We start from the raw sequence: 27320 nt of genomic DNA on the forward strand, positions 1-27320 counted from the left end.
TCCCCAAGGTCAGGCTTGTAGGCTTTCTGGAGGCAAAGGTGATTTCTGCCCTCAGTTTTGTCAGCAAGTCTCTACCCAGCAGGGGAATGGGGCATTCCGGTAAGTAGAGAAATTCATGAGTCACCAGATGGCCCCCTACCTGACACGAACGGGCCTTGCAAAATGAGCAGGCTGCTATGTTCCCTGTGGTCCCAACAATAGTTGCTGTTTGGCCTGTGAGGGGAGCCACAGGTGTGATCACCACAGTGTTCAGCTCTGGTATCCACCATAAAAGTCATTGATTGGCCCCCTAATTTCATTGTGACCGTGGTCTTTCCTGGTCTGATTCTGCTCCAGCCAGGCCAAAAAGATTTTGGACAGTTGGCTCAGGCTGGTACCTTTCTGTGCTGGGTCGACTGAATTTCTTGGACCCTTTAGATGTCCCTCTGAGATGGGGGCACTCATTCCTCCAGTGTCCGGTCTCTTTGCAATAGGCACACTGGTCGTGGCATAGAGGTGGTCTCTTAGTTTCCCCTTTCCATGAGGGAACAGTCTGTTTCACTTGATCTGACCTCCTCAGTGCCGCTGCTAGCAGGGCTGCTTTCTGTTTCATTCTTTTATCTGCTTCTTGTTCTGCTTCACGGTCTCGATTCACAAAGACTTTATTTGTTACCTCCAGGAGCTGTATGGCATTCATACCAGCCAAACCCTTCCAGTTTTTGGAGCTTTCGTTGGATGTCTGCACAGGATTGAGCCATAAAGCCAGGGTTAATCATTCGTTGATTCTCAGTTGTCTCAGAGTCAAACAGGGTCTATGTCTGGAACACTTCACACAGTCTTTCACAGAAATCCGTGGGGGTCTCATACACTTTTTGGATTATAGTTGTAATTTTGGACATATTGGTGGGCTTTTTGGCTCCTGCTTGAAGTCCATGTAGAAGGGCATCACAGTAGCAACCCAGGGTATATTGTCCTTCTCTGGTATTGAAATCCCAATTAAGTCTCATCTCTGACATCGCTTCTCATGCCCATCCTACATCTAAGCCCTCTGCAGTGGCTTGTCTTCGGAGCCATTTTCGGGCTTCTGTTAAAATGCATCACCTTTCCTCAGTGGTGGAGAGACATAAGGAGCTGATAACAGTCATCCCATGTAGGCTGATTAGTGTGGAAAATGGACTCCAGGAGGTCAACCATAGCCTGTGGTTTATCAGAGTACACTGGGTTATGGTGTTTCCAGTTTAGGAGATGAATAGTGCTGAAAGGCTGGTAATAGAAGATGGAGCAGCCAGGCTGGACTAAGCCATCCTCATTCACTTGTTGAGGACCTTGAGTTTCTTGCAGCAGCATCTGACGGGCCGTGGCCAGCTGGTTAGATTGTTCGGCTGAGCAGAGCTGCTTCCCTGCTGGCTCGGGGTTGGAGTCTTGCTCATGAGGTGATGCAGGGGGACACAGAGGGAGGCGGACTGTCTGGCAATGGGTCTGGCACTAGTTGTGCCAGGGCTTGTGGAGTCAGGGGAATGTATGGTGGGGGCAGTAGTGGGTGTTCTATTGGATATCCCTGGAATATAGGGGTGTTTTTTTTTTTTTTTTTTTTTTTTTTTGCTGCTTCTTTCTTTTTTCTGACTGGTTGGGCCACAAATATCCTATTCTGTGCCTGTATGTTTGTGCAAAATCTTGCCCATGGGGCCAGGGTCTGTGCTATTAGAAGCCAGGAGTCTGTTTATGGAAACTGATCTGGATGTCCTGGAGTCCCAGTGACTACCTGGTGCACTGCTTAGACAGTGGGCAGGTCGAGAGTGTCCTCTGGCAGCCATCCAATGTCAAAGGATGGCCAATGGAGCTGACATAAGTTATTTAGCTTCCTGAGGATCATCTTGACACCGTAATCTCCTAAGAAGCCCTTCTTAAAATTCTTTATCATGCAATCTAAAAGTGTTGGCTTAAAGGAACTTCCATCCATGTTGAGAAATCTAATCTACCTGGCAGTGTTTTGAGGAAAACCTAGAGAAACCCAAGTAAGACGGTAGGTGTTGCAAGAGGGCATCAGAGGGCAAACACACCGACACCATACTCACAGAAAACTAGTCAATATAATCAAACTAGGACCACAGCTTTGTCTAACTCAATGAAACTAAGCCATGCCCGTGGGGCAACCCAAGATGGGCGGGTCATAGTGGAGAGATCTGACAGAAGGTGGTCCACTGGAGAAGGGAATGGCAAACCACTTCTGTATTCTTGCCTTGAGAACCCCATGAACAGTATGAAAAGGCAAAATGATAGGATACTAAAGAGAAACTTCCCAGGTCAGTAGGTGCCGAATATGCTACTGGAGATCAGTGGAGAAATAACTCCAGAAAGAATGAAGGGATGGAGCCAAAGAAAAAGAATACCCAGCTGTGGATGTGACTGGTGATAGAACAGGGTCCGATGCTGTAAAGAGCAATATTGCATAGGAACCTGGAATGTCAGGTGCATGAATCAAGGCAAGTTGGAAGTCGTCAAACAAGAGATGGCAAGAGTGAATGTCGACATTCTAGGAATCAATGAACTAAAATGGACTGGAATGGGTGAATTTATCTCAGATGACCATTATATCTACTATTGCGGGCAGGAATCCTTCAGAAGAAATGGAGTAGCCATCATGGTCAACAAAAGAGTCCGAAATGCAGTACTTGGATGCAATCTCAAAAACGACAGAACGATCTCTGTTCGTTTCCAAGGCAAACCATTCAATATCACAGTAATCCAAGTCTATGCCCTAACCAATAACACTGAAGAAGCTGAAGTTGAACGGTTCTATGAAGACCTACAAGACCTTTTAGAACTAACACCCAAAAAAGATGTCCTTTTCATTATAGGGGACTGGAATGCAAAAGTGGGAAGTCAAGAAACACCTGGAGTGACAGGCAAATTTGGCCTTGGAATACGGAATGAAGCAGGGCAAAGACTAATACAGTTTTGCCAAGAAAATGCACTGGTCATAACAAACACCCTCTTCCAACAACACGAGAGAAGACTCTATACATGGACATCACCAGATGGTCAACACCGAAATCAGATTGATTATATTCTTTGCAGCCAAAGATGGACAAACTCTATATAGTCAGCAAAAACAAGACCAGGAGCTGACTGTGGCTCAGACCATGAACTCCTTATTGCCAAATTCAGACTTAAACTGAAGAAAGTAGGGAAAACCACGAGACCATTCAGGTATGACCTAAATCAAATCCCTTATGATTATACAGTGGAAGTGAGAAATAGATTTAAGGGCCTAGATCTGATAGATAGAGTGCCTGATGAACTATGGAATGAGGTTCGTGACATTGTACAGGAGACAGGGATCAAGACCATCCCCATGGAAAAGAAATGCACAAAAGCAAAATGGCTGTCTGGGGAGGCCTTACAAATAGCTGTGAAAAGAAGAGAAGCAAAAAGCAAAGGAGAAAAGTAAAGATATAAACATCTGAATGCAGATTTGTTTATATCTGAAAGATATAAACAAAGAATAGCAAGGAGATAAGAAATCCTTCTTCAGCGATCAATGCAAAGAAATAGAGGAAAACAACAGAATGGGAAAGACCAGAGATCTCTTCAAGAAAATCATAGATATCAAAGGAACATTTCATGCAAAGATGGGCTCGATAAAGGACAGAAATGGTATGGCCCTAACAGAAGCAGAAGATATTAAGAAGAGATGGCAGGAATACACAGAAGAACTGTACAAAAAAGATCTTCACAACCCAGAAAATCACGATGGTGTGATCACTGACCTAGAGCCAGACATCCTGGAATGTGAAGTTAAGTGGGCCTTAGAAAGCATCACTACGAACAAAGCTAGTGGAGGTGATAGAATTCTAGTTGAGCTATTCCAAATCCTGAAAGATGATGCTGTGAAAGTGCTGCACTCAATATGCCAGCAATTTTGGAAAACTCAGCAGTGGCCACAGGACTGGAAAAGGTCAGTTTTCATTCCAATCCCAAAGAAAGGCAATGCCAAAGAATGCTCAAACTACCGCACAATTGCACTCATCTCACATGCTAGTAAAGTAATGCTCAAAATTCTCCAAGCCAGGTTTCAGCAATATGTGAACTGTGAACTTCCTGATGTGCAAGCTGGTTTTAGAAAAGGCAGAGGAACCAGAGATCAAATTGCCAACATCCTCTGGATCATGGAAAAAGCAAGAGAGTTCCAGAAAAACATCTATTTCGGATTTATTGGCTATGACAAAGCCTTTGACTGTGTGGATCACTATAAACTGTGGAAAATTCTGAATGAGATGGGAATACCAGACCACATGATCTGACTCTTGAAAAATTTGTATGCAGGTCAAGAAGCAACAGTTAGAACTGGACATGGAACAACAGACTGGTTCCAAATAGGAAAAGGAGTTCGTCAAGGCTGTATATTGTCACCCTGATTATTTAACTTCTATGCAGAATACATCATGAGAAAGGCTGGACTGGAAGAAGCACAAGCTGGAATCAAGATTGCTGGGAGAAATATCAATAACCTCAGATATGCAGATGACACCACCCTTATGGCAGAAAGTGAAGAGGAACTAAAGGGCTTCTTGATGAAAATGAAAGAGGAGAGTGAAAAAGTTGGCCTAAAGCTCAACATTCAGAAAACGAAGATCATGGCATCCGGTCCCATTACTTCATGGGAAATAGATGGGGAAACAGTGGAAACAGTGTCAGACTTTATTTTTCTGGGCTCCGAAATCACTGCAGATGGTGACTGCAGTCATGAAATTCAAAGACGCTTACTCCTTGGAAGGAAGGTTATGACCAACCTAGACAGCATATTCAAAAGCAGAGACATTACTTTGCCAACAAAGTTCGTCTAGTCAAGGCTATGGTTTTCCCTGTGGTCATGTATGGATGTGAGAGTTGGACTGTGAAGAAGGCTGAGCGCTGAAGAATTGATGCTTTTGAACTGTGGTGTTGGAGAAGACTCTTGAGAGTCCCTTGGACTGCAAGGAGATCCAACCAGTCCATTCTGAAGGAGATCAGCCCTGGGATTTCTTTGGAAGGAATGATGCTGAAGCTGAAACTCCAGTACTTTGGCTACCTGATTCGAAGAGTTGACTCATTGGAAAAGACTCTGATGCTGGGAGGGATTGGGGGCAGGAGGAGAAGGGGACGACAGAGGATGAGATGGCTGGATGGCATCATGGACTCGATGGACGTGAGTCTCAGTGAACTCCGGGAGTTGGTGATGGACAGGGAGGCCTGGCGTGCTGCAATTCATGGGGTCGCAAAGAGTCGTACACGACTGAGCGACTGATCTGATGTGATCTGATAGTCTCTTAGATGTTGGCTCAAGGAGTCAGTCGACAGAAGAATAACCAGTAACCAATAATTTTTTCCTCCCTCTGTATCCCATCCTGAGTCGTTGGCACAGAGACAAACAAGGGTGGGTGCCCCCTCAAAAGAGGAGACCATTCGGATGTCCATTTGGCTGCGTCCCCAGGGCGGGGCGAACTTAGGTGCCTCTTAGCATTGACTGATGCTGCTGTTAAGTCACTTCAGTCATGTCCGACTCTGTGCGACCCCATAGACGGCAGCCCACCAGGCTCCCCCGTCCCTGGGATTCTCCAGGCAAGAACACTGGAGTGGGTTGCCATTTCCTTCTCCAATGCCTGAAGGTGAAAAGTCAAAGTGAAGTCGCTCAGTCGTGTCCGACTCCCAACGACCCCATGGACTGCAGCCCACCAGGCTCCCATCTCCGTCCACGGGATTTTCCAGGCAAGAGTACTGGAGTGGGGTGCCATTGCCTTCTCCGCTTAGCATTGGCAGATCAGTATAAACCCTTGATCTGGATGTGTCTCACAGGCTGACACACCCTTGAGCCATATGAGGTCGCCACAAAACTGCAAGCTAGGGCCCACTTGGACTCCATAGCCCTGAAGGCTGTGAAGCCACACAATCCAGCTTGAAGCGCCAGAAAATCAGGTCGCACAGTCATCCACATTCCTTTTTCGTCCGCCTGGCTGCCCTCCTGAGGGAGACTTAAGACGTCTCTTATCACTGGCAGGACGGTATAAATCCCTAACCTGGACCAGCCTCACAGGGAGGGATCAAATCCCCCAGAGACTGGCACCACCTTTCAGCCTTATGAGGTTGTCATGGAACCACAGGTTTTGGACCTTCTCAGGCTCTGTACTCTGAGGACTGTGGAGCTCACTTTTACTTCCTTCAGTCAGCAATCATGCATACACAATCACTCAGTTTATCACAGTATGTCCCTTTCCCCAAGTCCCCAGGTCTCCCTATCTGATGCTCCCTTCCCAAGGAGGTGATCAGTCTCCTCTTCTACCCACTGGGGTAGGACCTCCTGACTGGGGACTGGCTCTGTGGCCATTCCTGGTGAGTCTGGTTGGGGTTTGGCCATCTGGAGTCAGAATGCTGGCCCAAAAGAGAACCTGGAATGAGGAGGTGGTGCGCCTTCTGATTCAACTCGGGGATCCTCTGCTGTGACTCAGCCAAGCCACCAATCCGGCAGCTCAAGAGGCCAGTATGGGTGGAATCTAGCTAGGGCCTCCAGAAATCCTGCACAAACCAGAAACCAAGCACCACACTTGGGGGGTTGGAGAACTCAGGTTTATTATGCTGCTCGGCCCAGAGGAGTTAACACTCCAAGGTCTGAGCCCCGAACAAAGGGGTTAGAGTTTTTCTACACGGAAAGGCATGATTAAGCAGGTTTGCAGGGGCTAGGGCGATTGCAGACCATTCAGGTATGACCTAAATCAAATCCCTTATGATTATACAGTGGAAGTGAGAAATAGATTTAAGGGCCTAGATCTGATAGATAAGAGTGCCTGATGAACTATGGAATGAGGTTTGGGACATTGTACACGAGACAGGGATCAAGACCATCCCCATGGAAAAGAAATGCAAAAAGCACAATGGCTGTCCGGGGAGGCCTTACAAATAGCTGTGAAAAGAAGAGAAGCGAAAAGCAAAGGAGAAAAGTAAAGATATAAGCATCTGAATGCAGAGTTCCAAAGAATAGCAAGAAGAGATAAGAAATCCTTCCTTGGCGATCAATGCAAAGAAATAGAGGAAAACAACAGAATGGCAAAGACTAGAGAGCTCTTCAAGAAAATTAGAGATACCAAGGGAACATTTCATGCAAAGATGGGCTCGATAAAGGACAGAAATGGTATGGACCTAACAGAAGCAGAAGATATTAAGAAGAGGTGGCAGGAATACACAGAACTGTACAGAAAAGATCTTCACAACCCAGATAATCATGATGGTGTGATCACTGACCTGGAGCCAGACGTCCTGGAATGTGAAGTCCAGTTCACATTCGGAGAATCCCATTCACCAAACAAGGGTGAATGGGATAAGCTCCAGTTACTAGTATTGTGAGTTCCCACTTTCTGAGACCTACGTGATTTAGAGTTTGCAAGAAGCAAGCTGAGTTACAGAGGCAGAAGGAGAAGGAGGTAAAATTTTAACTTTTCCTCTTCAGTTTCTCTCCTGTATGAACTGCCTAATGGTCAGTTAAGGCTGAACATGAAATAGAAGCTTTGCCACATTCTTTTCATTTGTATGCTTTCTATACAGTATGAATACTCTGATGAATTAGAAGGCCTGAATTCTAACTAAAGGCTTTGCCACACTCATTACATTTGCACTGTTTCTCACAGTTGTTCCATTTGTAACGTTTTTCTCCACTATGAATTAATCTGATGCTTCCTATGATGGTCATTTCAAGCACCAGCCATACATCACATTTCTATGCTTTCTCTCCTGTATGAACTGCCTGATGGTGAGTTAAGGCTGACTGTGCACTAAAACCTTTGTCACAATTCTTACATTTGTAAGGTTTTGATAACTTATCATGAATAGTGTGGGAATCGTGATCTCCGAAGATTTAGCTTTGGGACCAGGGACCAGGGTTGATCAATCAAGAGCTTTTGTGTAGCAGAGTTTTATTAAAGTGAAAAAGAGATAGAGAAAACTTCTGACATAGACATCAGAAGGGGGATGGAGAGTGCCCCCCTGCTAGTTTTAGCAAGCTGTTTTATGTCGGTTAGAAAGTTATTCATCAGATAAGAGAGACACCTCAAGGCTGAGGGAGTTTCAGCAGGCCCCTCTCCCACAATATGCATTTTTGAGATAGGATGGCAAGAGATGTGTCATCCTCCAGCCATAACACAACCGATATGAATACTGTTTTGTTGAGCTATCATCAGCCCATGGTTTGATGATAGTCAAATCTGATGATAGTCTTAGGAAGAATCATTCTGAAGAAAGGCCAATTCCAAAGCAATTACATAGTTTCATTAACATAGCTTAAGAAAAACATTTCCATAAGAAAAATGCTCGAGCTTTAGCTCGAGGTTAGAGAAAAGTTAAGTTCAGGTGGAACCAGGTGTCATCATAGCAACACAGAATTTTAAGACACTTGCAGCCTATTTCCTCTGTTTGGAGACCCCTGTCCTTCCTGCATGTTACCCTCTCAGTTTCTCTCCAGAATGAATTCTTCGATGAACTGCAAAGGATGCAGTTTGTCTAAAGGCCTTTCCACACACAGCACACTTATATGGTTTCTCTCCAGTATGAATTCTCTGATGAACTGCAAGGCTTGCACTGAAACTAAAGGCCTTGCCACATACATCACATTTATATGGTTTCTCTCCAGTATGAATTATCCGATGAGATGTAAGGCCTCCATTTACACGAAAGGCCTTGCCACATACATCACATTTATATGGTTTCTCTCCAGTATGAATATTCCGATGAGATTTAAGTCTTCCATTTACACTAAAAGCCTTACCACATACATCACATTTATATGGTTTCTCTCCAGTATGAATTTTCTGATGAGATGTAAGGCCTCCATTTACACGAAAGGCCTTACCACATACATCACATTTGTATGGTTTCTCTCCAGTATGAATATTCCGATGAGATTTAAGTTTTCCATTTACACTAAAGGCCTTACCACATACATCACATTTATATGGTTTCTCTCCGGTATGAATTTTCCGATGAGATGTAAGGCCTCCAATTACACGAAAGGCCTTACCACATACATCACATTTGTATGGTTTCTCTCCAGTATGAATATTCCGATGAGATTTAAGTTTTCCATTTACACTAAAGGCCTTACCACATACATCACATTTATATGGTTTCTCTCCAGTATGAACTTTCCGATGAGATGTAAGGCTTCCATTTACACTAAAGGCCTTACCACACACATCACATTTGTATGGTTTCTCTCTGGTATGAACTTTCCGATGAGATGTAAGGCTTCCATTTACACAAAAGGCCTTACCACATACATCACATTTATATGGTTTCTCTCCAGTATGAATATTCCGATGAGATTTAAGTCTTCTATTTACACTAAAGGCCTTGCCACATACGTCACACTTATATGGTTTCTCTCTGGTATGAACTTTCCGATGAGATGTAAGGCTTCCACTTACAAAAAAGGCCTTTCCACACACATCACATTTATATGGTTTCTCTCCAGTATGAACCCTCTGATGAATTGCAAGATATGTGCTTCGAGTATAGCCATGGCCACATACTTCACATGTGTATGGTTTCTCTCCAGTATGAAGGGTCTGATGAACTGTACGCCTTGCTTTTCGACTAAAGGCCTTTCCACACACATCACATTTATATGGTTTTTCTCCAGTATGAACTCGCCGATGATACTGAAGGTGTGTATGCTGTTTAAAGCAGTGGCCACATACATCACATTTATATGGTTTCTCTCCAGTATGATTTCTCTGATGAACTATAAGGGTCGATTTATCATTAAAAGCCTGACAACATATGTTACATTTATATGCTTTTCTTCCTGTATGGATTCTTTGATGTCTAGTGAGTTCTGAGTCCTGAAGAAAAGTTATGTTACACTCATTACAACTGTAAGTGTTTTTCTTGTGTGCTTCCTGGTCTGGTGCCAGTTCTGAGGGATGTATAACACCACTCTCATGTTTATGAGAATTGCCTTTACGGACACTACAAGTTCTCTGAGGTGGTAAACCTGAGGCGCTACTGTTGATATTCACCACAACCTGACTACATTCAGAAACTGTCCCTTCAGATTCAAGTATCTGCAACTGATCCTGAAAGCTTGATCCATGCCTTTCAACAGGCTTATTTCCTGCATCACTTCTACTATCATGATCTCTTCTATCCGTGAGATTGTTGTTATGGGATGTAGACGCTCCTCTGTCATTTCTTTCATCATCTGTCCACAGACACTCAAAATCATGCATATTTTCTTGTACCTTCCTGAGGAAAAAATCTTCGATTTCATGGCTTTCAGCTGTTCCAAACATCACTCTTTGAAAACTTTCTTCTTTACCACTGTTTCCTTTTGCCTGTAATTTCTTGATCATACGTATTTGAGACACATCTACAAAATATAAAAACCATATGCATTCTATCAATTACAATTCATAAATAAATTGTTTCATGCCAAATACATGGTATTATACCAAAATGCATATTCATGCTGAACAGGATTACACATGTTCCCAATGATGATCTTAAAAATATTTGAAAAGCTAAATAAATAGAACTCTTTAAAAATGGAAGAGCAATCACATGTAATCCAAATTAATTTTAGGATAGCCTAGCTTCAAAGATACAGTCAGAACATATTAATTTTTTCTAAACTCATGTCAGTTCTCAAAGAAAAGGGTATTTTTGCACCATGACTTCTAAACTCATTCTACTTGGTAGTAAACACACTGCTGTCTCATAATTGAGGAGAAAATATAGCATATTGTATACACTTTATGCATACTTATACATAGGTAAATGGTAAAGAACAGACAGGGCTACATAGGTTACTTGGTAGTAAAGAATCAGCCTGCCAATGCAGGAGACATAGGATAGGGAGCTTCAATCCCTAGGTGGCGGAGATCCCCTGGAGGAGGAAATGGCACCCACTGAACTATTCTTGCCTGAAAAAATTTCCATGGATGACGAGCTTAGCAGGCTACTGTCCATGAGATCTCAAAGAGTCAGACAGAAGGATCAACTGAACAAGCATTCATTAACAGGCAATACACTGCAATGGTAAATAATCCCAAAGAAGCACTTTAACGAATAATGGAAAACATAAATAGCAGTTGACAATTGTTCACGAAATTTCCTACAATAATGAAAAAAAAAGAAAGAAAGAAAACTTTTCTAAATACCTCTTATAAATCTATCAGTAGATAGACCTATAGGCATTTCATGACATTGACAAGTGGTTCATGTCAGTTACATTGTGTAATACATAAAGACCATCATCTTTAAATAACAAAATATTAATAAATGAAATGTTATCTACTTAAAGAAAAGTCATTCAGTACAGCAATTCCCTATCTATACAGTAACTTTAACTTACCCAGTTCATTGGTTCCAAGATACATGTCAAGGAACAAGCTTTGGGGCCTCCCTTCTGGCTGAGAGGTAAAGAATCCACCTGGTAATTAACGCATAAGAGTTCGATCCCTCATCCAGGAAGTTCCCACATACCTTGGAGAAACTAAGCCTGTAGGCCACAACTCCATGTTCCAGAGTTCGGGAGTCACAACTACTGTGCACAGGCATAGAGCACATACACTGTGACAAGAGAAGGCATTAGAATGAGAAGTCCGTGCACTGCAAGTAGAGAGTAGCCCTTGCTTGCCACAAGTAGCGAAAAGCCCCTGAAGCAACAAAGACCCAGTGCAACCAAAAATAAAAAAAACATTTAAAAAATGTAATGTATTGGTATGAAGAAAACCAATATTATTTGAAAACTTATTAACCAGAGTCAGAGATAACACTCATAAAAATGAAAAGTAAAATAAAAACATACAAGATGTAAAGTAGACAAAGAGATGTCACAATAAACAAGACAGGAAGTAAGTATATTCTTTAGGCAAAAGTAATCTTTCAGGCAAATTCCCTGGTGGTCCAGTCGTTAGGACTATGCACATACACTGGAGGGGGCACAGATTCCATCCAGGAAAGGGGAACTAAGATAGCACCTACCACATGGCACAGCAAAAAAACAAAAACAAAAACAAAAAAACAACAACAAAACCAAAAAACCAGTAACTTCTGACCTTTTCTGTAAAACAGGCAACATTCTATGCCACATAACAGCACTAATTACCTCAATTTTACAAATAAAGGTAGTGGATTCACAGGGTTCCTGTACACAACTCCATGGAACATGAAAGTAAATGAGCAAAAGCAGGACTGAAACCGAGACTTACAGATTCATACATGCTCTGAACCACCAGGGCCCACTTGGGCAGAACAGAGGACAAAAAGTTACCATGAACTCCAGGAGTGTAAAAAGGAAACTTCAGATCAGACACAAGAACTGATGGCTGTGTTACTCAGCCATCCCTCTTGGAAATCGTTTCCAAGGTACCAACAAGATATCAGTTCAGGTCCTGTCTAAGAGAGGACCTCAATATCCACTGTCCTTACAGGTTTCCTGAGTTACAATCACAGAAGATTCAAATCACATTCCTATTACACACACCCCTGAAGGGTGTGGCAAAAGAAGTAACAACAGGAACAGCTGAGGGCTCTGAACAGGAAGACAGGTTGAAGGCAGCTCTGTGTAGGATCTGAGACACCAAATGCAATCAAAGAGCTGCTAGTCTTTCCCTTCTTCCAATGAGGTCTCCCAAGTGCAGCAAATAGGAGGAGAATCAGGCTGGGTCCGAAATAATCTCTGGAGGTGTCAGCGCTGTTCTACATGGACCAAAAAGCAGGGATCCGATGGAATCCAGCACAGAAGGGGGACAAAGAGGAAATAGATCCCATTGAAACACCTCATCACATGCTTCCCATAGTCAAGCAAAAACATTGATAGGAGTCAAATGACAGATTGTTACAGATCATATAAAGACTTTGGCCTTTTGGGACCTCTTTTCTTGGAGGTCTACTGTGTACAAAAACTCTCTCTATTTTCCCTAATTAAATCATTTTGTTCATTGAGAAACAGCCACCTGTAAGTCAGACCTACTTTCTTTCTCCCTAAAAAAATATAATTTTCTGGTAGGAGCCTGATGGGCTCCATGTTAAATGTCTGGAATGCTGTCATCTTCCCCTTTGCATTCCCTGAGATAAGAGATACATGGATTCCAGCTGAGGAATTTACACCCAACAAAAACAGGGTAAATAGACAGTCATTCTCTAATCTCGGAATAATTATGGCAAGGACGAAGAAAGGAAAAAACCCTGTTTGTTAAGGGAGACACTACACATGCCCAGAAAGGTTGCTTGGAGTCAAAACTCATAGGATAATTCCAGGCCATAATGAGTCTTGCTCCTCCCAGAAGCCTTCACTTTGAGATCCAACTTGGCTAAGGTATGCATGCACACTCCAGGGAGGGTCCTGAGACAAATTAACCAGGGAGAATAAACAAGGTGATTGGCCTAAGGGAAGATGAAGACCTGGAAAACTGTCCTTTGTAAAGAATTTACACTTCCCAAAGGCATGTCTCTCTCAGGTTGCCCATGTGCCTTGCCACATGTACTTTTCCTTTCAATAAACTTTTTCCTTTACTCTCTCTTCTGCCTCATCATCTGAATTTGTTCTTGACTAGGCAGGCCACACTAGGGACCTTAGCCCTAAATGTTGGCTCCTGTGGTCCAGGGGTTAGGAGTCCCGATCTGGGAAATTAAGAACTTGCTTCCAGCTTCCACTCGCTCCCACTCACTGCTATGAGCATCCCAAATCAATTTCACTGCTCATACCTTTTGTTACTAAAAACACGGATCTTACTTTTCTTAAGCAACCATGAACTGTCCTTTATATTAGCATTTTGTAGAATGGTGACCATAAATACCAGTGATAACTTCTAAAAACATTTGCTTCTTATGGAGAACATCTCAGGGTAGCAGCAGACATATTCATTAATAATCCAAAATCTCTTTAGTTTCTCTATGAGAGGAAATTATCAGTAAACAGTGCCTATGTGTGTGCTAAGTCACTTCAGGCATGTACGACTCTGACCCAGGGATTGAACTCTCAAAAATCAGTGTAATACAATAAAAGCGTTACACAGTTTGATAATTCAACTCATGTCTTACTCAGATGAGCAAACAAATGTTTTTACTAGATATTTAATGTTGAATTTTTCCCAGTTCATGTGCCTCTGAAATTCATTTAGGTTAATTTCTCATAACTATTGGATCTATAACTGCTTACTTTTTTTTTTTTTTTTAAAGCCAAGTGAATTTGATCTCACTTACAAACTAACCTCAGCAATGTTATCCAAAAACAAAGACACACAGTGAGACATGCATAAATCCAGACACACATATGGACAGACAGAGACCATAGTTTTCTGCCTGAGATTTAAAATGTCTCTTTGACCTTTGTCTTTCCCGTTGGTTTGAAATTCTAATTTGCCCAAGGTTAAGGCCTCAGGGAAAGTGGATTATGTATCAAGGATTTGGTAAAGGTTGTGTGTTGTGCTAAGCTGCTTCAGTCATGCCCGACTATCTGTGATCCCATGGTCTGTATCCTGCCAGGCTCCTCTTTCCATGGGACTCTCCAGGCAAGAACACTCTGGTGGGTTGCTATTCCCATGTCCAGGGGATCTTCCTAACCTAGGGATCAAAACCACCTTTTCCACACTTGCAGGCAGGTTCTGTACAATTAGAGTCATCTGGGATGCCCTGGTAAAGGTTAACTTCAAGCTTTTTTCTAGGCTAGCTGTCTCAAGGAGTTAGTTGCTTTTAAATCCATATGCTGGAGAAGGCAATGGCACCCCACTCCAGTACTCTTGCCTGGAAAATCCCATGGACGGAGGAGCCTGGTAGGCTGCAGTCCATGGGGTCGCTAAGAGTCGGATACGACTGAGCATCTTCACTTTCACTTTTCACTTTTATGCACTGAAAAAGGAAATGGCAACCCACTCCAGTGTTCTTGCCTGGAGGATCTCAGGGACGGGGGAGCCTGGTGGGCTGCCGTCTATGGGGTCGCACAGAGTTGGACACGACTGAAGCGACTAAGCATCAAGCAGCAGCAAATCCATATGCAAAAAGAATTGGTTGTGCACTTTCAAAGAGAAAAAAAAAAATTCATTTTAACCAGTTTTCTCCAGAGTCTAGAGAATATCACAGCTATCCTATGTCAAAAAACTTACCTATCCTTTCTATAGTCATAGTTTTGTAGCTAAAATACAGACCAAATAATGCTCAAATTGACTGTGAAAACATGCGCAGATGGCCTGATAAAAATCTTGGATTGTCCCTCTGGGAAAATGGGGGTCTTGGATTGTTCAGAAGAATCTGAAGGGGTAAAGAAACTTCCTAGAGTTGGGGACAGGAGTCGGGGAAGCTGGGCTTATCCTCCCCTCTGAGAGACAGGGGAAGTTAGAAGGGGACCAGCTGATGGAGAGGGAGACAGAGGGGTTGGGAGGGGTGAAAGGCCACAACAGGACAGAGAATGGCGAGAGAAAGGGCAGTGGGGGACACTACTGGAGCTGTGGGCCGGCTCAATAGAGAGCCGACGTAAAAAGTGAGGATTTGATCAGCCAATATATAATTTTGACACTGTAATATGGACAAACATCCTCACTAATCGCATAATTATTTTTCCAGTAACTTCTCTAAGACAGTTTTAAATTCGCTTTCTGTACCTCACGGTAGGAGAGAGGAGGATCTAGCCTCTCATCCAGCAGGGCAGATTCTTATTCTTTCTCAAGGGGTGAGAGTCACGAACATTCAGTAACTACTAAGGGTTCAGCTCTGTTTAATTTACAGTTCCAATTCTCACACAATCCAGAGAAGATGTCCCATGTATTAGCTAATGAGTAATAAGGTGAATCTTACCATGTGGGAATGAAAATGTCATCAATCTTAATCTCTTGAATCTTAAAGAGTGGCATTTTTTCTCACAAATCCTGCTCACAGTGCCAATTAATGCCTTGCCAAGTTTTCACTTTTGTCTCAGGTTCCAAGGATTAGTTAAGAAAATAAACCACTCGTTCTATACAAATAAATATTCCAGTATTTATTAGAGAATTATCTAGCTGACTTTCAATATACTAATCTAACCAGTCCATCCTAAAGGAGATCAGTCCTGGGTGTTCATTGGAATGACTGATGTTGAAGCTGAAGCTCCAGTACTTTGGCCTCCTGATTCGAAGAGCTGACTCATTTGAAAGGACCCAGATACTGGGAAAAATTGAGGGCAGGAGGAGAAGGTGAGGACAGAGGAGATGGTTGGATGGAAGCACCGACTCAATGGACATGAGTTTGGGTAAACTCCGGAAGTTGGTGATGGACAGGGAGGCCTGGAAGGCTGCGGTTCATGGGGTCGCAAAGAGTCGGACATGACTGAGCAACTGAACCGAACTGAAAAGACAAGGAAATAAAAACAGCAGAGGCTACATCACCAAATTGGCTTCTGACCAGCATCTAGACTGGAACAGCCCTGGGAAGTCCCAGGACACAGCACATCTGGAGTTTCAATTGGGAAAAGGTACCAGGCAGCATGTTCACTCCATGGGTGAGGCTTTAATATTGCAGTTCGGGGTTCCTGCTTATCATCCCAGGATGCAAACCAATATCATCAATCTGTGAGCAAAATCTCACAGCAGCTCTGGTTTCATCTTAATGCTGTTTGTTTTGTCTTATGAAACTTGAATGCTCCTAAGCCTGGGGCTGGGTTGTTCAGAGCCTCTTTGAACAATCTCAAGGGTGAACAACCTGAAGATTTGTGTCCAAATTTATCTATGGTGCTGCAAGCCTTGCACTCACAGCAGGCAGTCAGGGTACTCACAGTCAGGGTGTGTCCGGGAAGGTTGGAGGCAAGCACAGAGGAATGCACTGTTTTGTCTGGAAGCCTAAACAGGATTATTTATTTAATTGCCCTAACACCCTGGTGGCCTCATGGTAAAAAGTTAGCTTGCCGATGCGGGAGACATGGTTTCAATCCTTGTTCTGGGAAGATCTCACATGCCAGGGAGCAACTAAGCTGATGAAGGACAGATACTGAGCCTATAGCGAAACTACTGAAGCCCATGTGCCTAAAGCCGGTGCTCCACAACAAAAGAAGCCACTGCAATGAGAAGCCATGCACCCTGCAAGCAGAGAGTAGCCCCCACTTGTCTCAAATAGAGAAATGGCCATACAGGAAACAGACCCAGTACAGCAAAAAAACAAAACAAAACAAAACAAAAAAACAACCCAAAAGGCCTTGTCTTTGTCTCTGTGGGCACTAAAGCACCACTGGAGGGTGATGTACGTTTCACACATCAAAGAACAGAGCAGGAAGTTGAAGAGAAGAAAAATCTCCTATGAGAGTTCATAAACACTAAATATCTGTTTTCTCACAGAACTCTCACACTTTGAGAGCTTCCCAAACACGATGAATGGTGTGGCTGCCTCTCTGTCCTTGTGACAGCTGACCTGGGATCACAGTGTTGATCCTTTCCCACTCACCTGATTTTCTGCTATTAGTACCTCATTCTCCACAATCCAGGGATCTTTCTCGTGCTATAAAAATAGAGTTATGATTCAGGTCAGAATCAGAAATTCCTGCTCAGAAGAAATGTCATACTTGGCTTCTTCCAGAATCCAAACTTTCATTTTTTAAAATAAATACATTTGCTATCTTTAATAATTTTGTTTATTCATTCATTTTGGCTGCAGCGAGTGCTCCTTGCTGCTTGGACTTTTCCCGAAGTTGAGCAAAGTAGGGGTTACTCTCCAGTTGCAGTGCACGGGCTTCTCATTTGCTTTGCCTTCTCCTGGGTGCACGGGCTTCAGTAGTTGTCCCATGTGGGCTCAGTAATCGCAGCTTCCAGGTCTAGAGTGCTGCTTTAGTAGTTCTGGCCCACAGGCTTAGCTGCTCTGTGACATGTGGGATCTTCTAGACCAGGCATCGAACCTGTGTCTCCTGCATTGGCAGGTGGAAAATCCCAGCTCTTTTGTCAGTCAAGAAATGAGGACATTATGATGGACAGAAAATATTTCAGAAATTACTTTACTATCTGCCTCCTTCTGAATGCACAGGGAACAGTATACTATACAGTACAGTATATATCAGGTATCTAGTTCCTTTCCAAGAGTTATGAACCAAGAACAAAGGGGTATAAAATAGGCAACTGGATATTTCAAAGTTTGAAATCAGCTTTATAAACACTCAAGCTCTGGAAAAACTCCTTGTGTATCACACAGTGGGCAGGTCAGCAGAAGAAAAGACAAGTTTAATCTCCTGATGCCAATCATGAAGCCTTACATGTCTGAGTGAACAAAGTTTTCAGCTCAGTCAAGAACAACAGGGCTCTCAAGACACAGTGAGGGAAAATGCAAAGATACCCCAAAGTAGATCCCTACTTCAGAGGGAAGTGATCCTCACCCACAGACAGCAGGTTCCTGAGGGTCTCCACCATCACGTCCTGGTACAAGGTCCTCTGGGCAGGGTCCAGACAGTCCCACTCCTCGGGAGTGAAATCTATGAACACATCCTTGAAGGTCAACTGCGCCTGAAATGAAAACACATGTCACCAACGGGCCCTGAGGAGGGTTATTATTTTCACAGAAAAGGAGAAGAGGTGAGACAAGTGAGGTCAATTCAGCTGAAGTAATATTCTGATAGATCCATGCAAATCTATATGGAGCAAATTGTTGCTCTCTAATTTAGTTTCCTGTTTTTTCTAAGATGATGATATCCTTCAATCAACATGAATTCATCATGGGTGTGGACAAGACATGAAAAATATACAGATTACAATCAACAGTGGGTCGTTGATGCAGAAGTGTTATGTTCAACACACTGAGTGACATTCACTATCTAGATGAGTTACAGCAAGACTGCTCTCTTCAGAGAGGACAAAGTCCCCAGTGGCTTTAAAAGAACACAGACTGTGATGAGGATGTCATCATCACACTCACGAGAGGTGTCTCAACACTTCATACACACTAACCATTAGTCTAAAGACTTTACCCACATGAACTGGTCATCAACATAACAGCAACAGTAGAGAAAGATCTGTGTCCATCTTACTGGGGAGAAAACTCTGTCACTCTAATAAATAGCTCTGATCAAACAGTTAAGAAATGAGGCAACAGCACCTGAGCTCAGGTGGTTGGGAGAGATAACTGAACCTAAGGAATCAAAGAGTTAAGTAACAGTATAAAAGACAATCCCCAGAGAGCTCCCTGAGAATACCTGAAACAAGTTCAAGGAAGCTGAAGTGCAATGGAACAGCATAAATAGTCACTGTACAGGGTCACCCCCTCTACCCCCCAACCCACACAATGTCAATAATCTGATTACTATTTACATTATTCATGTGATGAGGTAGAAAATATTAAAGGCCATGGAATACACACTTAAGATACAACTGCAACTGCTCTAAGCATAAACCGTATTTATGAGATGGTTTTGTAATAAAATCATGTACATCCATGCACTCATGCATATACATGTAAACACACTATTGATTGAAAAAAGAAGACTTGTCTTTATCTTTTTCTTTCATTCAATCAAAATTTAGTGAGCATTAACTCTGTGTCCCCAACTGGGAGTACAGCAGTGAACATGACGGAGCTTACCATCCAGCAGCCAGCCAGCCAATTACATCCATAATTTTAACATCACTATTGTTATATGTGCTCTGAAACAGGCCTGGTGCTAAGGGAAGATTCAACAGAAAGTGTTGACCTACATCAAGAATCAGACAAGGTCTCTGTGAGGAAGAAACACTTAGGATTGGCAAGGTGGGAAATGGAAGAGTTTTGTAAGCAGAGAGAAGCGCCTCAGTGCCGGCTCTGATGCAGGAAGATATTTACTGAACAGAAAACCAGCCAGTGTGACTGCAAAGTAGGGAATGAAGAAAGGGTGATGCCAGGTAGAGGCTGATTTCTGCAAGGCCTATAAATTGAGGATGTTATTTCAAAAGCAACTGGACATCACTTAAGAATCTGCAAGAGGAAAGTTAGAAATTTAGGCTTGTTTTCAGCACTCACTCTGCTATGTGAGGAGGTTATTGTTCAGTTGGCTCAGTCATGTCAGACTCTTTGGGACTCCATGGACTGTATGTAGCCTGCCAGGGTCCTCTGTCCATGGGATTCTCCAGGCAAGAAAACTGGAGTGGGTGGCCATTCCCTTCTCCTATTCATGTGTATTTTGGCATCTTTGGGACATTAAAAATGAATCAAATGTAAGTTTGATTCAGTAAGTTTGCTAACATTCTATTTCCTTTTTACAGCTCATTTGGTTTGGTTACGCTGGGCCTTCGTTGCTGTGACCCAGCTGTCTCTACCTGTGACTGCACTGCATGGAGTTGTGTCTGCAGGGCCCAGGCTCTCATTGCAGTGGCTTCTCTTGTTTCAGAAGACAAGCTCAAGCATGCGGGCTTCAGTAGTTAAGGATTCCGGGCTCCAGAGCACAGCCACAGGAGTTGTTGGGCATGGCCTTAGTTGCTCTGTGGCATCTTCCAGGAATTGGGATGGAACCCGTGTCCCCTACATTGGCAGACACATTGCTATCCACTGTATCACCAGGGAAGTTCTCAACATTATCTTATACTATTAAGAACATAAAAAGTAGTAAGAGCAGAAAAAAATACACAAAATACTTTAATGCCATCTGTATAAATATCTCTATTTAAAAATAATATGAGGACGCCCTCGGTGGCTCAGTGGTAAAGAGTACACTGACCAATGTAAGAAACACAGGCTGTTGCCTGGTCCGAGAAGATCCCACATGCTGAGGGGCAACTAAGCCTGTGAACCTCAATTTCTAAGCCAGAACTCCAGAGCCCAGGTGAAACTACTGAAGCCAGCAAGCTCTAGAGCCTGGGCTGCAAGACAAGAGAAGTCACGTCAATGAGAAGTTCGCACACTGCAACTAGAGAGTGGCCAACACTCATCAGAATTAGATAAAAGCCATCACAGCAATGAAGAGTCAGTATAGCAAATAAATGCATTTCAAAAATAATATGTGACTTTATTCTTAATTTTAGGTATATGGTTATTAACTCAGAGTTTACTATTTTATTCCAATAATAAAACATTAAATCAAAATTAGTAAAGTTGGGGAATTCCCTGGCGGTCCAGTGGTTAAGACCCCACACTTCCACTGAAGGGTTTCGGGCTGAACCACGACTCAGGGAACTAAACCCTGAAAGCTGTACTGTGCAGCCAAAAAAGAAAGAAAAAAAAATTAGCAAACTATATTTCATAGTTTAAATGAGATGATGTAATGAAACACTCTCCAGCCCTGAGGTCTTTTTTTGATCTTTCCATTCGATTCTGAAACACTAAGATTTTCAAGGAGGTCCTCATTTAGTTTTAAATGTACTATAAAAAGTGAGAACTAATTTCTCCTGGTTAGTTCCTTTTTCTAGATTTTACCACATACTCTGCATATGAACCTCTGACTCCAGGTGCAGTTTCTTTACCCTGGTTGACAGAGACCAGACAGCGCATCCAGATGGGCCCTAAGCAATCCCTGCTGCCCAACAGCACTGAGACCCCGTCTCAAACCCGTGAGTGAGAAGCCCTGTCGAGGACGGTGCCCAGGGGAGCCTCCTCACAAGGGCCAGGTCACCAGGTCATGGGGAGATGAGATCTAAGTGGAGATGACAGGCCTGAGGTGAGTGTGCATGTACAGGAGTCAGACAGGACACTCCAGAGTCGGACATGATTAGCAAGTCCAGAGAAGGGCAATTCAGGAAGGACAGACTGAGAATCCTCTGAGAATATGACCTTACCTGAGAAAGAGCCATGCCTGACTCCTGTTCTTTCATCTTCCTTCTCTTCTGGGCTTCCTCAGGCAACACAAGTCTTCAGAGGTCTATCATGAAAGTGGAAAACATGCTGGCATCTGGTTCCATAACTTCATGGGAAATAGATGGGGAAATAGTGTCAGACTTTATTTTTAGGGGCTCCAAAATCACTGCAGATGGTGATTGCAGCCATGAAATTAAAAGACACTTACTCTTTGGAAGGAAAGTTATGACCAAACGAAATAGCATATTGAAAAGCAGAGACATTACTTTGGCAACAAAGCTCCGTCTAGTCAAGGCTATGGTTTTTCCAGTGGTCATGTATGGATGTGAAAGTTGGACTGTGAAGAAAGCTGAGCATCGAAGAATTGATGCTTTTGAACTGTGGTGTTGGAGAAGACTCTTGAGAGTCCCTTGGACTGCAAGGAGATCCAACTAGTCCATTCTGAAGGAGATCAGCCCTGGGTGTTCTTTGGAAGGACTGATGCTAAAGCTGAAACTCCAATACTTTGGCCACCTCATGCAAAGAGTTGACTCACTGGAAAAGACTCTGATGCTGGGAGGGATTGGGGGCAGGGCAAGGGGATGACAGAGGATGAGGTGGCTGGATGGCATCACCGACTCGATGGACATGAGTTTGGGCGAACTCTGGGAGTTGGTGATGGACAAGGAGGCCTGGCGTGCTGCAATTCATGGGGTTGCAAAGAGTCAGACACGACTGAGCGACTGAACTGAACTGAATGCTTAGGGTCATCACACCCCATTCCTGAGCCCCAACCACACATGCAGGGAAGCCCTCACCATGAAGAACAGAGAGTCCTCTGTGCCCACTGTCTCAGGAGGGACTCAGGACAGGCAACTCCCGCAGAGAGACCAACACGGGACTTTCACACTTTCCCTCAGCTCACACTTCCCTCCTGGTGAGGCCTCATGCACACAGCAGCAGGGAGTACCTCCACTGACCCCACAATCCACTTCAGGTCACACAGCAGGCCCTGGTCCAGCCCCACTGAGAGCAGAGTCCCCTTCCCTCCCCCAGGGCCTGATTTCAGTCTCAGAAGTGGAGGCTAAAAGCCCTGGTGCTCAATGCAGGATCCAGATCAGAATCATCTGCAGTCTGTGCACATTCCTGGGGTGAGGCCCCACAGGAGAACCTGAGGAGCATGTCTGTTGGGGGAGGGGTATGAAACATGCCCGGGCAAAATGCCTCATGATCTCATGAAGCCTGGGTTGAGCACTAGTGAAGGATTAAGCCCAGCCCACCTCCCACTTTCTTGTTTTCCAGCTTTACTGAGACTAATGAGAAGGGTTATGTGTATATATACCATACACCATATGATCATGTGACACTGTGAAATATTTATCACAATCTACGAACCAACACGTCCATCACCTCCAAATCCCCATGTTCCGTGTGTGGTGACAACACTGACGGGGTACCCTCCTGACACATTCCCAGCAGGCGGTAACAGAACAGGATTAACCACGGTCAGCGTGCTGCACACACCTCCCCAGGACACACTCATTTCACAACTCAAAGTCTGTAGCTTTTGACCAACATCTCCCCATCTTCCCCACCTCCCAGCCCCAGATGACCACCATCCTACCCTCTGGTACTAGTGAGTTTCATTTTTCTTACATTTCATATAATAGAAGGACATATAATACCAGTCTTTCCGTGTCTGTCTTAATTCACTTACCATAATATTCTCTACATTCACCCAAGTTGTCCAAAGTGAGACAAATCTCCAGAATTGTTTACAAGAAAGTCGCTAATGAACGAACAAATCATTATCCCAAGCTACAAAAGTAATTAAATGTAAAGAGTGCAGAAAGCCAAAAGTAATACCATCACAAAGAACATGTTTAAAGTTCCTTGAAAAGGCATCATGTAGTAAGAGTCAGTCAGTTCTTGCCCCATTTCTTCTCTCACATAACCTCCACTCCTCACCAGGAATAGGGAAGGGGGTGACCCACATCTGAAAGAATCAAGTTACTGCTGCAGCCCACACCTCAACCGGCTCTACACATGCATGCTCTTTTAATACAAATAGTTACAAAATACACATGCCTCACAGACAGAAGTTTTGCCATTCTCATTCTTATCTGTATAATTTAAAGAAGCAAGATTTGCATTAGATTTTAAAGCCAAAAATCAATGTATAACAACTTAATAATTCTTACCCAACTGATTCAGCACTCTTCGGGATCTAGTCCCCACCATCACCTGCACACTAGCTGTTTTCACTTCATTTGGTTGATCTGTTTCCCTACTTCTTTCTACATGTCCCTTTCTCTGCTCTCATCTCTGCTCTCCTGCTGTGCTTGTCCTCCTCTCTACTTCTTCCCTGCCTCCCATCCCGCCTTTCTCTGCCATCTGTTCGCATTCAAGTTGCTTTCTCTCCAATCTCCCTGGTGATCCTCAATCTCCCTGGATTTCTGCCTTTCGTCCTCCATCTCTGCCAGCCCTTCCTGTCAACTCTCTGGCAACCCCAAGTGGCTATGCTTCCTTTCAGCTCGCTTTTTTCCCTCAGCTCCTCCAATCTCTAGGAGTTCCCTTTCTCTCCCAGCAGGATATTGTTGCTCTGTAAGCCAAGGTCCGAACTCTTGTATCCCCTCGCGGGCTGTCTGTGTGCACTGCCTCTCCAATATCGCCCTCTTTGGGACCCCTGATTTACAGACCCTCTCCCTTGAAGGCTATAGAAGGGGGCGGCAGAGGACGAGATGGTGAGATACCATCCCTGGACTCAACAGACATGGATTTGAGAAAACTCTGGGAGATACAGGGCTCGCAAAGAGTCGGAATGAACAACCACACCTCCCTATGTTGCTCACCCTTAACTCTCCAGAGACCATGCTTTTCTCTGAAGTTCTCTCCTTTCCTCACCCGCTCCCTTCAAGGCTCATTCTCTTTCATGAAGGTGTCTCTTCCAAGTTTCTCACAACCCTTTTCACTGCCATGGCTTGTCCATGCTTTTCTCAATTTTCCATTTCTCTAGGAGTCGCTGTCTGTGCTTCTCCTGATCCCGCCTTCCGTCCACTATTTACAGAGTAGGAGACTGAATAAGAAAGGCCCTCCCACAAGAGCCAAATTCCAGCGGGTGGTATTTGGGGCCGAAGAACCATGGGTGTCACGTGGCTGGCTCAGGTCACCTCCCCCAACCAGGGATCAGGGGAAAGGTCACTTTGAAGGGCAGAAGGACCGGCCTGAGGAGACGTGAGGACAGAGGGCTGGGAGGGAGGGGGTCTCAGGAGCGGGGCGGGCTCTCCAGAATCCCAAGACTGCGGAGAGAACGCGGCCTCTCCGGGAGAGGGGCTTCCGGCGAGGCCTCCAGGGCCCAAGAAGGAGAGGCTGAAGAACGTGGAGCGAATAAACCACCTCGCCTAATAGAATTGTATGTGGTACAGAAAGGGTAGAGGGATCACTGAGGTCAGTAAACGGTTTTAAGCTGGAAAAAGGTGCGAAACGCAGCGTTTCAGTGTTCCAAATGCAGGAACCGGCTTCAGTGCGGACTTTTAAACCAAAAGGCTTAAAAGGCCTTCGCCGCTTACGGAGACGTCTGAATTTGGTGCGGGTGGTGGGGCAGGAGACGGGATGTAGAGTCAGTAGCGACCCTCAGACCCGGGGTACAAAGAAAAGGAGACTGCGAGAGGCAAGTTTGACTCCAAAGAGAGAAACTCACGCTGCGCTGGGACCTCCACTCGCCGCTCTCCGCTTCCGCGTGGGTCACGGTGCGCGCAGGAGCAGACAAATAGCTGACCGGCCTGCAGGCGGGGCCAGGACGTCAGTGGGTGGGTGGTGGAGAGAAGCCGGGCCAGCATAGGGCCTTTGAAAGGTGAGGCGGAACCTCGCTGCGCGGAGGGGCGGGGCGGAGCGTCCCGGCGCGGCGGGAGGGGCGGGGCGGCGCGGCGCGGTGGGAGGGGCGGGGCGGCGCGGCGCGGCGGGCGGAGGAAACAGCTCAATACTGTGATCACTGCTAAAGGGGACTGCAGCTAGGAAATAAAAAAACCAACTGCTCCTTGGAAGGAAAGTTGTGATGGAACTAGACGGTGCATTAAAAAGCAAAGGAATCACGAGGCCAACAATAGACAATCTAAGGTTTCTCCAGTAGTCAGCTAAGGATGTGATTAAAAATGTGATGTGAGAGTTGGTCCATAAAGAAGGCTGAGCATGGAAAAATTGATGCTTTTGAATTGTGGTGCTGGAGATCAGTCTTGAGAGTCCCTTGCAAAGCAAGGAGATCAAACCAGTCAACCCGAAAGGAGACCAACCGTGACTATTCATTGGAAGGACTGATGCTGAAGCTGAGGCTCCAATACTTTGGCCACATGATGCAAATATCAGACTCATTGGAAAAGACCTCGAGGCTGGGAGAGATTGAAGGCAGGAGGAGAATGGAATGATAGAGGATGAGACGGTTAGATGGCATCACCAACTCAATGAGTCTGAACAAACTCCAGGAGATGGTGAAAGACAGGGAAGCCTGGCATCCACGATGTTGCAGGGAAGGGTGGCTCTTGGCAGTAAGTCTTTTCCTGGAAGTGAAGTGGGAGAATTCTTTAATCGTTGCTTTTTTCCATAATTACAGGATCTGAAGTAAGCTTCAACTTTGTCATCATAAGCTATAATACCAAGAAAAGTCAAAGAAGATAAATACACATGTAATAGTTTAAAAATGGAATCTTAGGAATATTAACCCAATAATAATGAAGCAACAACAAAGGCCTGGGAACCTCGGTGTATGTACCTTAGAATGTCGGTGAGGGGCACTGCGTGTTCCTTTGGGCTCTGTTGTGTCTAGTCCTGTCACATCTTAGAGACATCAGTATGTGTTGAAAGACGTTCCTCTGAATCAACAAGTCAGAGGTCTGGGTTGAATCAGAACCCAGAGGTTATACTGATGGCAAAATCTTGGCTCTCTGTGCACAAATGCCAAACTGAAATACTTGAAATACAAACACAGAGACAGAGTTATGGAGGAGTAAGAGTGGCTTTCTATATGTGTGAGGCTAAAAGGGAACACTTTAGGGACTCTCCCTGGTGAGTAGGGAGAGGTTATATCGTCCGCTAGGGATATATGCTAAGGATCAAGGCAGTAACAGTCTTGTATTCTTGTTTCCTCTGCCAAGTTGAAAAAGGATGGGGTTGGTGACAAGTTTAAGTTTTGTGCAGGGTCTTAGGTGGTCTGGTCTCCTAATCAGTGCAGTGTTAAAGAATCCACCTGCCAGTACAGGAGACTTGGGTTTGATTCCTGGGTCAGGAATATCCCCTGGAGGAAGAAATAGCAACCCATTTTGTGTCCATTGGGTCACAAGAGAGTTGGACATGATTGACCCGATGTGAGCATCCTTCTTTGATTAGCAGCTGTTCTGCCCTTTGGAACTCACAGAAGGTCATGGAGGCTGCAGTCCTGTCTATAAGAAATGGGAACCAAGAAGGCCTCTGTGCCTGGGACCCCCACAGGGCCCTGCTCTGCAGCCTTAATACTAGGAAAAATATTTTCCATTTTGCCATTTGTCTGGTGATCACGGAAAAAAAACTCTTTGCACAGCATCCTGGATATTATGTGTATGATTAGACAGTAATGAACTATCATACTGATGTAACTAAAT

The 27320-nt window shown here is 44.2% G+C and overlaps 1 protein-coding gene across 10 annotated transcripts; it reads right to left on the reverse strand.

Moving 5' to 3' along the window:
- Positions 1-7888: 7888 nt before the first annotated feature.
- Positions 7889-25540, reverse strand: LOC123330291 (zinc finger protein 665). 10 transcript variants are annotated; one of them, XM_044931521.2, is made up of 6 exons: positions 25391-25540; positions 21693-21817; positions 18332-18458; positions 17413-17466; positions 11357-11434; positions 7889-10372 (listed from the first exon to the last, which is right to left on the reverse strand). In XM_044931521.2, exons 5-6 carry the CDS (start codon positions 11379-11381, stop codon positions 8445-8447), a joined length of 1953 nt encoding a protein of 650 aa, XP_044787456.2. In that variant the 5' UTR covers positions 11382-11434; positions 17413-17466; positions 18332-18458; positions 21693-21817; positions 25391-25540; the 3' UTR covers positions 7889-8444. The 10 variants fall into 10 exon arrangements, 9 of the variants coding, with proteins under 9 accessions (XP_044787456.2, XP_044787458.2, XP_044787459.2 ...); XM_044931523.2 differs by lacking the exon at positions 11357-11434 and adding an exon at positions 11488-11574; XM_044931524.2 differs by lacking the exons at positions 11357-11434; positions 17413-17466 and adding an exon at positions 11488-11574.
- Between the last annotated feature and the right edge of the window lie 1780 nt (positions 25541-27320).

Source organism: Bubalus bubalis, chromosome 18 (assembly GCF_019923935.1).
Source record: "Bubalus bubalis isolate 160015118507 breed Murrah chromosome 18, NDDB_SH_1, whole genome shotgun sequence".
Classification (NCBI taxonomy): Eukaryota; Metazoa; Chordata; class Mammalia; order Artiodactyla; family Bovidae; genus Bubalus; species Bubalus bubalis.

Coding starts and splice junctions, on each gene's coding strand:
- LOC123330291 (XM_044931516.2), bottom strand. CDS start 21,728: ATGAAAGAACAGGAGTCAGGCATGGCTCTTTCTCAG. Junction 18,459..21,692: donor CAGGCATGGCTCTTTCTCAG/GTAAGGTCATAT, acceptor TTTTCATTTCAG/GCGCAGTTGACCTTCAAGGA. Junction 10,373..18,331: donor CAGGAACCTGCTGTCTGTGG/GTGAGGATCACT, acceptor TATATTTTGTAG/ATGTGTCTCAAATACGTATG.